Here is a 14,086-nt window from a genome sequence, read left to right on the forward strand (position 1 = left end):
GAACAGTATAACGGTCTATGGATTGAAGTTTAGGTGTATAACGAGACTGGGTTATTGCAAAACTCGATAACTAGTGAAAACAATGTTTTCATTAGTTATCCACTCACATGATTCCAGCAACTAAGGTTTCAACATTTCGCACCTCTAAAATGATCGTCGCAACTCGAGTTGCGAACGGAGTGTATGCGGTTTTTTATTTCTTATCTGTGAAGGGCTGCACAGATATGGTGTAAACAATTATTAAAACACAGAATACCAACGTGACAATATTTAAAAAATGTTTCAACCATATAGACATAACCACAGTATTTTTTATCTATGTCACTTTGCAAGTTGTTCGGAAAAGTGCGTGTGTTAAAAGTTGCTGCGTGTTTTAAAATGCCGTAAGTATTCAAATTTACATATTTCTGTTAGTATTATATATTAAATTACTCTGCGTTTATTGGTCTATTAGATTAAAACTATATTTTAGACCTACTTAATATTGATGACCATAAAATCTCACTTCAAACCAATAACTCTGTAGATTTTTGGCGTGTTTCCTATTTTAATGCCCTAGATTTCTATGATTACCAAATATATCTTGAGCAACCTATAGTCATTAAATAGTTCAATTATTAAATTACATTAATAAACAATAAAATGCATTAAATCACTGTGTATTATCCAGGATTAGCGAACAAACCATGTGACGGAAAATTGTAAGTACAAACACAGCAACTCTGGTTACTTAAAAGCATTTCTGTACATCGTAAGGCATGTGGTACACTAGACGTTGCATACGCGTTTTGGGGTGTTTGTTACTACTTACTTATAATTTCTATTTACTAATATTTATTTGCTATATTGCCCGGATCCTGGGGTAGCTTGCCGTTTTTCGTCTGGCAGTGAATGTGTTAAAAGTTCCTATTTCTGTTGAACATCTGCACCGCGCGACTGTTGTGTCTCCGACCTAAATAGGTAGCCATCTTTGTTTTTGACATGGCGCAGGTCAGTTTGTTTGTTTATTTACGTTTGTAATCAGTATAATTTCATGTGTTAATAGTTACTATTTGCTTATTGTGCTTAATTTGTTGTAAAGTGTATGTTATGGTGTATATATTATACGTGTTAGTGTAGTTATAAGTTAGTTCGGTTGTTGGTGATCGGCCGTTTTAAAAACACCAAAGTTTAGTAGGTATGTAAATACTCTTTTGTTATTTTAAGTTATAAAGCCACTATCATTGTGATAATTACATAAATTATGTATTTTATTTCAAGGTAATTAGTGTCTTAAACGGTTTTTTACTATATTTTTGTACTTCAGTGTCTAAATTAGCCACAAAAAAATCACGAACATAGCACATAGTTACACGCCAGGTGGAGCAATTCGAAAGTTCCTTATCAGAATTTGAATCAGTTTTACTCTGCAATTTTATAGGTGAGCTATCAAGGTTTTTAGTATCAGTTAAAAGCTTATTAAGCCTTCTTTAAATTGAATATAAAAAAAAGATATATTATCGATTTAGATTTTTTATTAAAAATAGTTTTCTACTATAACTCGGAAATTATTCCTTTGGGTAAACTTCGTATATTTTTAATAATTATTTTTATTATAACAGCAAATAGCTAAAGTAAGAAAATAAATTTCTTTGTTTCTTTACCATTATAAAACCGAAAGAATTATTCCAAATGCTTAAGCAGAAGCAAAGTTATCGATTTTTGAAGATATCACGACACTGTGCCGTCGTATCTGCGAAATGGCAGAGCAATTCAGGGCACCTTTCGTTAAAATCGGAATCATGTGAGTGGTTATCGAGGTAGGCGGTGACTTGCCAGATGGGCCCCTGACACTGCCGTCGTGAACGACCAGGAGAAACACCGGTGTGAGCGGCTCAGGGGTGTCGAGAGGTGTACACCGCTTTCTACTCAGAGGCCGATAACATGATAACAGGTACAAATTGTAGAGAGTTCGACTCATCATTTCCTAATCAGCGTTTAGAACGACTCTTAACACACTATTATCAACATTTTATCTAAACTCTTTGGTACAAGGTCTATTATACCATCTCTTCGAAAATAGAGTTAAAACTGCTTCGAACCGGGAAAGGAAAGTTGAGAATGTTCTGAAAAGCTTTGACGTCAGCTTATTTAGTAAATAAGGCTTCTTTATTCAACACCGAGTGTGACTTTCTAAAATTAACTAACGTATTTTACTATGTACAGGGTGATGAGGTCATTGGGGCTATAAATGGTTGAATAAACTTTGTGTTATTTCTTCCCGTTGTCAAAAGGAGAATAGTGGCACAGTTTGTTAAATTAAATGTTGTAAGTATCAATTTCCACTAACATGCTTAGTAAATAGCTTCTTATGAAAATGGTTCACAACTACTACAAAAATATAAGTTTGGTTAATATAAATACCATACAATCAGAATTTTATAATTAATTTATATTGAATTAAGGTTTGTTTTCCTTGAAATACCGAAAACAAGGCATCGATAGGGCGCGGACGAACTAAGAACGTGCCTATGGAACTCCCCACGCGATCTCGATTTTATGCCTACGAAACTCGTTCCGTCCACGGTACAAGTGTAGTAGGTATCAAAACGGCAGTATTTACATTTTCTTTGAGAGACAAGTATCTGTTCGTTATTACTGTTATATAATCTGTGCTAAGAATGACTAAATTGGGTTAAGTATAGAAAATAAAAGTTACTTCTGTTTGACACACATTTATTAAGTAAAGCTTTTTTGAACATAATTATTTATTATCAAAAATAATTTAAACACAACGAAACATTAGAAAAAACTAACAGAAATTTTACAGAGATGATGAAGAAAACTTTTGAAGGTCTGCCCATCTGAAAAAGATTTTTTATTTACTACTTTGTACCTATAGTTAAAAAAATATAACGGTAAGTATCAAATTTTTTTTGAGTCATTAGCCGTTTCTTTTGACAAACATGGACCAAACTGATATTTATATGTGTCGTGGCCAGGTCTTAGAATAGCCAGATTTCATGAAATGGTTGGTTTACCACATCATGAAATAGTCAACCTAACCTAACCATAAGTATCAAGATTGATCAAATTCTATGATTTTCCACGACATGTGTATATTATATAAGTATGTCGGCGGCCGATCGTAAGATCAGGCAGATCGTAATTTCAATTAAATTTCATTTTTATTCAAGGACCAACTTAGATCATTTTTTGTTAGTATAAATATGACTTATAAAATATGGTCAGTACTTACTCTATACACTATACAACGTCATGCATGTAAATAAATTAATTGAAAAATAAAGAAACGAAATGAAACCAAAATAAAATTTCATAATAACAATATGCTTGAATTAAATCATATTCCAAAAAAAAGTAAAATTACAAATTAAAATTAATAATGTTAATTAATAAAAAATGTCATAAATGTTTATTAAATGTCATTTCGATCACTTTCAATTTCTGCTCTTTCATAGTTCGCCTCTCAAGCTTCCATGAATCAGTGTACATACATACCTTACATTTTGGTTTAGGTGTATGACACAGCAGTGGTGGAGATACACACAGTCTACACGTTCAGAGATCATTCCCAGAATGCTGTTGGTACTGTCGCGGATCCGGCGCACCAGGGATGCACCCAAAATGTTCTTGTGTAATGGTTTGACGACAGTCACATTAAAACCAATACATAGGTAGTGTGAGCGACGCAATTAGATTTAAGTTTTAAATACACGTCCGAGGAGAGCGGGATGCGCGGGGGCGGTCCTGATAGTTAACCGCGCTAGAGCAAGTTTTAAAAGCAGTCGATATTAGCTGTTGCACTCTCCGCACCCTCTATGCTAGTATTTTGCGGATGTACCGCCCTCTTTAAAATATAAGTAGTTTCCCTAATTTGACTATTTTTCATCGTGAAACGTACAGGTAGCATAGGTTCGTTAGGTTGCTTCGGATGGCCGAAGGGCAAAACGTCCGGGCAAATAGGGGGGCTCCATCGACTCAGAGAACGAGAAAAAGATTTCACGTTTCACGATATGCCTAGGAATTTCACGATCTGCCTGATCTTATGATCGGCCGCCGACATATATAATACCTAAGATGTGAGCGGATTGGCTGGCAGGTTCAAATTGGTTAATTTCTAGCAATGTTTTATGTGAAAATCACTTACTTGTTACTTAGTGAAGGTTGTGGGCGGCGTTCCGAAGTTGAGAGAGAAGTTGAATGAATGGCCTTTCTTATTTAAACTGCAAAAAAATGAATACATAATTAAGATTAAACAATATAAGTACGGATTAAAAGGACTAAGAACTGCCTGTAGGAAAAAAAAGAAAAGCGCTGGTGGCCTAGCGGTAAGAGCGTGCGACTTTTAATCCGAAAGTCGCTGGTTCCCCCGGCTTGTCAAGTCTGTGCGGAAAGAGAAGAGTCGTAGATTGTATGGGCTCCCTTACATTCCACGACTCTTCTTCTCATTCCGTAAAGATTCTACCAATGAGTTTTTGGGAACTTATGTACGAAATACAATTTGATATTAACCAGTCGTTTTTCGGTGAAAGAAAACATCGTGAGGAAACCGGACTAATTTCAATAAGGCCTAGTTTACCCTCTGAGTTGGAATGTCAGATGGCAGTCGCTTTCGTAATAACTACGCCTACGCGAATTCTAGGGATTAGTTGCCAAGTGGACCCCAGGCTCCCATGAGCCGTAGCAAAAACGCCGGGACAACGCGAGGAAGAAGAAAATATCTACTTGAGGTTAATGTGGGGAAGACCGGCATATAACATTTTGGGTTTAAAAGACCATAAAGGGACTAGAACTTTCGTATTCGTATTACGTCGTTTACTCAAACACTGTCAAAAAGGAAGCGCCTTGTTTTTTCTGCTCTGGAGCATTCCACCATTACGTTATCGAAATATGCACTATTTTTTTTAACTTTCCAAGCCTGGTTCTCCTTTGGCTTGTATTTTTATCGTGTATCATTTTAGTATCATCTTAAAGCCGCTTGTGTTCCTTAAAAAACTAACTTTATAACCTTATTTTACTATAAGTTATACGTAAGTTCAATCAAACGTTATGTAAGCGACTCGTAACGAAACTTCCGTGAGACACAGACATGTTAAATTTATTCAAAAATTCCGGTCACTCACGTATTTTAAGTCGAAAAACGCATAAGTAGTGTGTAGTGACTTAAAATACGTGAGTGACCCGTTTTTAATATATTTACTAAGCTACTCGTGCTCATAATTACGCTAATACTTTGAGTTACAAGTAGGCATTGTTATAATAAATTTCGTTAAGAAAACTAGATGAAAATCCATTTTCATGGAATGCTCCTCTAGCGATCTTCGGTAAGTGAAGTATTAGCACAAATACAAGAGTTGGAAGCAACAAAAGAGTTTGTACACGGTCTAACCTGATAGACGGTCTTCACCACATTCTTAGCAGGAAATAGATAAAACTACTTACGGTTTCGGTTTTTTATTCTTTTTGGTTCTGAAATGAAAAAGTTATTCGTAAAAATTTGGTTATGCGGTGTAATTTATATACTAATAATTAATTATGATACATTTTCACGACTCGCATTGTATCTTGCGTGTACCAATAAGTATAAATGTGGTGAATTATTAAACGAATCTTGGGCAACACCATAAAATCATGGTTTTAATAGTGACCCAGAAGTACATTATAATGGTGACAAGAAAAAGTTCACCAAAATACTCAGATAACATAAAAATACTCATAATACTCACTCATAGTGTTGTGTTCCTGCCGGTGAGTAAGGTTGCCAGAGCTCAACGAGGGGCGGGAGGGGGTTAGGGTCGGCAACGCTCATGTAACTCCTCTGGACTTGCAGACGTACATAGGCTACGGATACTGCTTGCCATCAGGCGGGCCGTATGCTTGCTGGCCGCCGACGTAGTATAAAAAAAACTGTGTCAAAACACTCACTTCTTTGGATAATGAATGGTGACTCCTTTCGGGGTAACCCGTTGCCTGCAAGGCTCGAATTTCCCGCAATTGCATCCCTTATCAGGTACGAGACCTTCGTGACAGCGGTTCGGTACCGCTTTTATTCTGAAACATGGTAAAATCGTTTTTGAATGGAATGGAACTGTTCAAACATGAGACATGTTTTTTTTTAAATAACTTCATTAAAAAAAAATAGCAAATAATATTTGTCATTTCTCATGCTTTAAAAGTGGGTTGTTTTTATTTTAAAATGTGTGCAGAAAATTATACGTTTCTGCTCTATAGCACTTTATTTTTTAAGTACGTTTTTTCTTTTTTTTTACGATAATCAATTAAAATTTTGGTTTTCAATTATTTTTTTTGTACAATTTATACATTCTCATGACTAATTCCCCATTCCATAAATAACGATATGTTTTACCTAAATTATTAATTAAAAGTACTCTCAAGAAATATATATATTTATTTATGTAAAAGAAACATATTTTAGTTTCCTCGTATTCGAAATGAAAAGTAGAGTGTTTAATTCGGGTGAAAGGCACCATTTCAGTCTCAGACTATTGGCGCTCTCACTGCATTTGAGCGCCAAACTACCTCGACAAAAATGGGTGCCTTTCATCCCTTGGTAAATAATCGACTATTTTCACACTGATGTCTAGACATACTCTTTGTAATTCTGGATACCAGTATAATTATGAAACATTGTGGTTACGCTATTACAAAGAGTTTTCACTACATAATATCAGGCGGACCGTATACTTGTTTGCCACCTACGTATTGTAAAAAAAACCGGACAAGTGCGAGTCGGACTCGCGCACGAAGGATTCCGTACCATTGTTTATAAAAAATGGCAAAAAAAAATATGTTTGTTATATTTATTTTATTCTATTTTTAGTATTTGTTGTTATAGCGGCAACAGAAATACATAATCTGTAGAAATTTCAACTGGCTAACTATCACGGTTCATGAGATACAGCCTGGTGACAGACGGATGGATGGACGGACAGCGAAGTCTCAGTAATAGGGTCCTGTTTGACCCTTTGGGTACGGAACCCTAAAAATATACCAGAAATAAATTAATAAATAATAATAATAAATAAATATTATAGGACATTATTACACAAATTGACTAAGTCCCACAGTAAGCTCAATAAGGCTTGTGTTGAGGGTACTTAGACAAAGATATATATAATATATAAATATTTTATAAATACTTAAATACATAGAAAACACCCATGACTCAAGGAACAAATATCCATGCTCATCACACGAATAAATGCCCTTACCAGGATTTGAACCCGGGACCATCGGCTTCATAGGCAGGGTCACTACCCACTAGGCCAGACCGGTCGTCATAACAATATCATTCAAACTCTGCAAAATTTAATACTTAATTAAACTTAAGTTTACAAAATATGAAAAAATAAAAAGTCTTACTCTGTCTTTTTGAAAACTTTCCATTTCGGCTTTTCTGTCACTATGTATCTCAAATCAGATAAACTGAAAAGAAATAAACATTATTTTCAATTGCTTTATCATCCACAAAAAAATTGCAGAGAAAAATAAATCGGTTTTTTTACCACACCAGTTGGTAAAAGCTCTCTTGGTGTAGGGTAAAATAATCTGATGGAAATTTTGAGTTGTTTCCTAATGTTGTTAAATTAAATAATAAATAAATAAATATTTATAGGACATTATTACACAAATTGACTAAGTCTCACAGTAAGCTCAAAAAGGCTTGTGTTGAGGGTACTTAGTCAACGATATATATAATATTTAAATATTTATACATACTTAAATACATAGAAAACACCCATGACTCAGGAACAAATATCCATGCTCATCACACGAACAAATGTCCTTACCAGGATTTGAACCCGGGACCATCAGCTTCGTAGGCAGGGTCACTACCCACTAGGCCAAACCGGTCGTTAAATTGAATTTTAAATGATAAATATTTAATAACATCCATTTTGATTTGATTTGGATAGATATTTTACAGTTAGTATTTTCCTCGCGTTGGTATGGTGAAAATTTCTTGTTTTACTCGGTAGCAAAATGCCTTGAAACCCTGCGAGGGTGCGGTAGAAGCACGCTCAAGATTCTACTTTTCGAAACCGCTCGCTATATTTGTGGTTCAATTTTTTATTCTATGGCTTGCTTGACAATCAATATTGGCACGAGCGATTAAACAACAACTTTCCCCCCTTGTAAAACAAATAACTATTGATATAATATTGTTATCGCCGATCGTACGAGCATTATTCGTCAAATAGCCACAAGATGCTCAAGGTTTATTTCTACAGAACCCAAATTCAATTGAGTTATGTTGCTTAATCAGGCAATTCTTAGAGGGCCACCTTTCGCTTCACCAGATCAGCTCACAGTCATCGTACTACGAGTATTGTCACCAGGTTTTGGCGTCCAACATTTAAGCTATACATACTATATACTAACATCGATATTTAAATAAAAGCTTGTGACGCCCCCACAGCGTCACACACGACGCAAAAATACGACAGGCGAACTCAATTAGTTTGCATTCGTGCATAGCATAAGCCGCAATTGGGCCTCCTCTATACATTACCTAGTATTACTAGTAGAACAATCCACTTTTCGTGCACATGCCTTACTGCCATTGGTACCCATCGTGGCAGCGGCACTGATTCTTTAAAAAAACTAAACCCGTTTTCCACAAACTCATTCACTACAGGAATTTGCTTTCGTACATTCTGAAAAATAATATTCTAATTTTTTTTACTTAAACTCGGGGATATTTACATTATAATTTGACAAGCGTGACATTTGACAGTGAATTTCTTTATCTTCTTTATGACAATTTGTAAAGAAAGTTTACTAAATAGTTTGAATTGAAAAGAACCTCTATTTCTATCACTTCAACAATGCAGGAGCGAAAGAGATGAAGGCAGATTTTTAATAGTATATCTAAGTTTGGAATAATAATATGAATTAATTTAATTTCCCGACCGCCGAAAGGTAGATTATGATTTTCTTGCGTATGCACGTGTATTTTTTGGCACGCCCTATATCGTACACAATTTAAACGATTCAAAAATTAAAAGATTATGGAAGGTGGAGGTAAGGAATGGAATCTCCAAATACCAAAAAGTGTCATCAAAAAACCTTAAATAGGTGGCGCTACAATACCTAGAATATTTTAAAATAAAATCAAATCATAGACAGTGCACTTCACTCCGTCAATAACGCCTAGGTTCTTAGCTACTCTAGCGCTACTCTGGAGAGATTTAGAGCATTCCTTGTCGCTCCAATCCCCATTTTTCCGGAATTATGCACAGTGGCCGATTCCTGTTCTCAGGAGGTTGAGCATGTGCATGAGGCACGGCGCGATTGATTAATGGGTCCTCTACACTATGGCCCAGTGCTACACCATCGAGATGGCCATGCTATGGTTATGGCTCCTCTACACGATGGCCCAGCGCTGATGAAAGCACGCATTGTGGATTGGCCCACTTGTAGATGCGTACGAACCATGGCCCACTACCTTCGATATGCGGACGTAAAACTGACACCGTGGCCATCCCATCGCGATCCCGCCGCGCCATAAGCCATCCGACACCACTATCCTCTTTACACGTTGGCTCATCTTAGTGGGCCAGTATGATGGCCCATTGTGTAGAGGAGCCATACGGGCGTCCGCAAGCTGGCGCGGGTGCACGGAGCGGGCCCACACGCGAGGATGCCATTGTAGGTAAAATGTTAGCGTTGCTCATACAATTTTTCGTTAACCCGCTCACCCGCTCCGTACACACGCGCCAGCTAGCGGACGGCCTAAACCCTAACGCGTGTTTCCGCGGGTCTAGTGGTTCGCGGTAGGCCCTCTGAGCCGAATGTAGCCTTTTTTATGTAATAGGCAGCAAACGAGCAGACGAGCCGCCTGATGGGAAGCAGTCATCGCCACCCATGGACGTAAGTCAAAGTCAAAGTCAAAATATTCTTTATTCAAATAGGCCTAGCAACAAGCACTTTTAAATCGTCAAATTTTACAAATATCATCTTAATCTAAATATCAGAGCAATTTATTGATGCAGTTATTATTGTTCTAAAAAAAACATTGAACTATTATAGATATGGTAAACTTAATAATAAGAATTTCACAAAAAGATCGTCAAACATCAAAATTGTATAAAAATACTAGTCTAGAACCTTTCTAGAATAAAATCTAAATGTCAAAAAATACGGTATATATATACATTGAATTATCAATTTCATCATTAATAACATAACAATAAATAATTCATTCTTTACAATCACACTTAATCCCACGGTGTTTCATCATTCATGTAGTCTTGTGTGCTATAATAGGCTTTAGAGATAAGCTTACGTTTTACATAATTTTTTAATTTACTAACAGACAATTCAGTTATAATATTAGGAAGTTTATTGTAAAATCTTACACAATTACCCATGAATGATTTCTTAATTTTATGGAGCCTAGTGAAGGGCACTGCGAGCTTATGCTTATTTCTAGTATTAATATTATGTATTTCACAGTTTTTCTTAAAACTGGCAATGTTTTTATGTACATACAGAATATTCTCATAAATATATTGACAGTGCACTGTCATTATGTTAATGTCCTTAAACTTATCTCTAAGTGTGTCTCTATGGTACATTTTATATATTGCACGAATAGCCCTCTTCTGCAGAACAAAAATGGTATTTATCTCTGAAGCACTACCCCATAGTAAAATACCATATGACATAATGCTATGAAAGTAACTAAAGTAAACTAATCGAGCTGTTTTCACGTCTGTTAACTGACGGATCTTGCTCACTGCAAAAGCTGCAGAACTCAGTCTATTCGAGAGATTAGCAATATGGGGACCCCATTGTAGTTTAGAATCTAAAGTTATACCAAGAAAAACTGTGCTATCTACTAGTTCCAATTCCTCATCCTTGACAATGACACCTGTTTGCTCATTCCTTATGTGACTTGTAACAAACTTAATGCACTTAGTCTTTTTCTCATTTAACAATAAATTATTAACATTAAACCAATTTACTACTTTAGAAATAGCATTGTTTACATCACTGCAAGCTTGTTGCTGTCGTTTGACTTTGAAAATAAGTGAGGTATCGTCTGCAAACAATACTATGTCATGGTGGGTCTTTACAAGGTAAGGCAGGTCATTAATGTAGATAAGGAACAGGAACGGCCCCAATATTGATCCCTGCGGTACACCCATAGAGACCAATGACCCCGGTGATCGCTGTCCACTCAACATCGGACGAGACAGCAACATCGGACGAGCCACTTATCAGGGTAAACGTAATCTCGTCCAGTTTAACCCCAGTAAGTCACAAGTTTGCGTGTTTGCCGCTAAGAAAACTCCATTTGTATTAGCGCCAAAACTCCAGAACATTCCCCTTACCATTTCCAAGAGTATCGGGATACTCGCTGCCGACATTACGAACGAAGTCCAGATTCGGGGTCATTTGGAACTCAAAGCCAAACTGGCCTCTAACAAGCTCGGTTTGCTCAATAGAGCGAAACAGTACTTCACACCAGGTCACCGGCTTTCGTTATACAAAGCGCAGGTTCGACCACATATGGAGTAATATTCTCACCTCTGGTCTGGAGCACCGAAATACCAACTTCTTCCACATGACTCCATCGTACAGTTCGTATTGTTGGTGACCCCGATCTAACAGTTGGTTTGGAACCTCTCAGTCATCGAAGAGACGTTGGCTCTCTGTGCCTGTTCTACCGTCTGTACAATGGGGAATGTTCTGAAGAACTTTTTGCCACCGTCGCGTTTTTATCACCGCCCCTCCCGCCAAAGAAACAAAGTTCATCCTCACTTTCTCGGCACGTGGCAAACCAAGAACAAGCGGGCATCTCGCTCGTTTTTGCCCAGAACGTGCAAGTTGTGTAATGAGCTACCTTCTGAGGTGTTTCTCTTGCGCTATGACATGACATGACATGTTGCGCTATGTATGTATGTATTGTACTTGAGGCGACCAACCGGCCGTCGACCGATAGGGCGCCCCAGGTACCGCTGGTGTGATGTCGTGGAGGCGGACCTGCGTCGGCTGAATGCCAATTCATGGCAGGAAACCGCGCTGGATCGGGACAGGTGGCGTTCTCTCGTTTCGGAGGGCAAGATTCTTTTTGGATCGCTGAGCCAAAGCAGTTAGTTAGTTAGTTAGTTATGACATGGGGTTCTTCAAGAAGCAGGTATTTAGGGTTCTCAAAGGTTGACAACGTATAATTCAGTCATCCGAATATCGCCTTAAGGGAAATCACAATAGTGATTACAGGGTCCTAAACAAGTTTTAACTTAGCGTGACTCCTAACTTTTACGATTTCACGGCCTATTTTACTATAAAAACTTAAAACATCTTATCTCTACACAATTTCCATAGTAACATATGACTTTCTAAAATTAAACGCTGAGAAAGCCTGGGTGGAAAAAAGGGCGTATGTTGATAAGAAATTCATGGCGCTTAAGTAGTTTTGTTAATAATATAATAACCCGCAGTTTCTTGGTAGTAAAAAGGCCATAAGTTAGTATAACATTCTTGACGTTTAAGTCGTTTTATAAATAATGTAATAAAGAGAAGTTTGACAATAGAAGACGGTAATGAATGACAAACTTTGGTTGTTTCGTGAAATGTTTTATGGAAAATACTCGAGCGCTTTATGTGTGAGCAGAAGGCTTAAAGCAATTATCATTTTGTATTGTCACGCGATATATCTATGTCTTTCTTGTGAAAAAATGCTGAATGATATACGAAGACACTAAATATAGATAAATGTACATATCTACCAGAGAAAATACCAGATAAGGTAAGTAATATTAACGGACGAACATATGCGAGGTCGTTTAGTAATACGAGACATACAATGTCAATAAGTCACATAACAAAAAAAAGGTTAAGGTTAGGGTAAAGGTTGTCTGGAAGAGATCGCTTTTTAGCGATAAGACCGCCTGTTGTTTACCTCTTCTTTATGTGTTGTATTATTTGTATTGTTTCTGTATTGAGGTGTGCAATAAAGATTATTTGCATTGAGTCATGGTGTTTTCTCTATGTATTTAAGTATTTATAAATATTTATATATTATATATATCGTTGTCTAAGTACCCTCAACACAAGCCTTATTGAGCTTACTGTGGGATTTAGTTAATTTGTGTAATAATGACGTATAATATTTATTTATTGTATTGTATTGTAACGCCTACACTTCTGGACGTACTGAGTCCGTACTAAGTAAGTATCTTTAGGCTACGGTGGCCGCTTATATATATATTATTATATCTGGAGTAGCTGGAGGGTTGTTTACGTAGGAATAGAAAAGTTTTTATTTATACCTAAATGTAGTAAAGAGATTTTTTATAGGTGGCCTAGTGCATCGGAAAAGTCTAGTTTTCAGCTTCAGAATTTATTTACGGGCAGTATTGGCTTTCAACTAGCTTTCAGAAGTTCCAGTGTTTATTGAAGGGTACAGCTTTGTGAAGTTCGTATGTGAAAATGGAGCTTTTTGCAAATGCTCTAATTTTGAGTTTAGCTTTTGGAGTTGGATGAAGAAAATTGAGGGTTTAATCTCAATTTGGAGAAACTAAGCAATGACACTGAATTTGGAATTAAACCGAGAGTGATATTTAGACAACATTTGATTATAGTATTTTATGCAACAGTTGTATAAGAAGGGTTAAAAAAGGCGAGTGGCGTGGGTTACAATGTGAGCCGGAGCCGAAGGCGTAGGCGAACATTGCAAAGGAATACGCCACGAGCATTTTTGACCTACTTGTTCAACGTTGCATACAATACTTTTCCTCCGAGTCAACAAAAATAAATCTTAATTTAGGTAAACAAAGCAAAAGTATTGGGACCGTGCGAAGTGCATGGTGGGGGTAAGTAAAGCGATCCCAGCGCATATGATGGTAAAAATTTGAACTAACTATCCATTTCATTTCATTTCCACTTTATTTATTTCTTTAACAATAATATATTGTGTTAGAAAACTTACGAACTAATTACATACTTATAATTTAATCAAGCCAAGTAATGAGGGGGAAACATGTCAGCAAATAAATACATTTTCTATGATTAAATTAAACAATTAATTTACTAGTGAAAAGTACAAATAAAA

At 36.5% G+C, this 14,086-nt stretch overlaps 1 protein-coding gene across 1 annotated transcript; it reads right to left on the minus strand.

Annotated features, from left to right (window-relative positions):
• Nucleotides 1-2,698: 2,698 nt before the first annotated feature.
• On the minus strand, nucleotides 2,699-8,841 carry LOC133531098 (uncharacterized). Its single transcript, XM_061869204.1, has 6 exons — nucleotides 8,537-8,841; nucleotides 7,387-7,449; nucleotides 5,929-6,054; nucleotides 5,446-5,472; nucleotides 4,151-4,226; nucleotides 2,699-2,843 (listed from the first exon to the last, which is right to left on the minus strand). Exons 1-5 carry the CDS (start codon nucleotides 8,596-8,598, stop codon nucleotides 4,154-4,156), a joined length of 351 nt encoding a protein of 116 aa, XP_061725188.1. The 5' UTR covers nucleotides 8,599-8,841; the 3' UTR covers nucleotides 2,699-2,843; nucleotides 4,151-4,153.
• Nucleotides 8,842-14,086: the final 5,245 nt, after the last annotated feature.

The sequence above is a fragment of the Cydia pomonella genome, chromosome 24 (genome assembly GCF_033807575.1).
Source record: "Cydia pomonella isolate Wapato2018A chromosome 24, ilCydPomo1, whole genome shotgun sequence".
NCBI lineage: Eukaryota > Metazoa > Arthropoda > Insecta > Lepidoptera > Tortricidae > Cydia > Cydia pomonella.

Excerpts from the sequence above, each read along its gene's own strand:
- LOC133531098 (XM_061869204.1), bottom strand. The coding sequence starts at position 8,598 with ATGGGTACCAATGGCAGTAAGGCATGTGCACGAAAAGTGGATTGTTCT. Across the intron at positions 6,055-7,386 it reads AAAGTTTTCAAAAAGACAGA|AATAAAAGCGGTACCGAACC; the intron begins GTAAGACTTTTT and ends ACCATGTTTCAG. Across the intron at positions 5,473-5,928 it reads ACCATTCATTATCCAAAGAA|AACCAAAAAGAATAAAAAAC; the intron begins GTGAGTGTTTTG and ends TTTTCATTTCAG.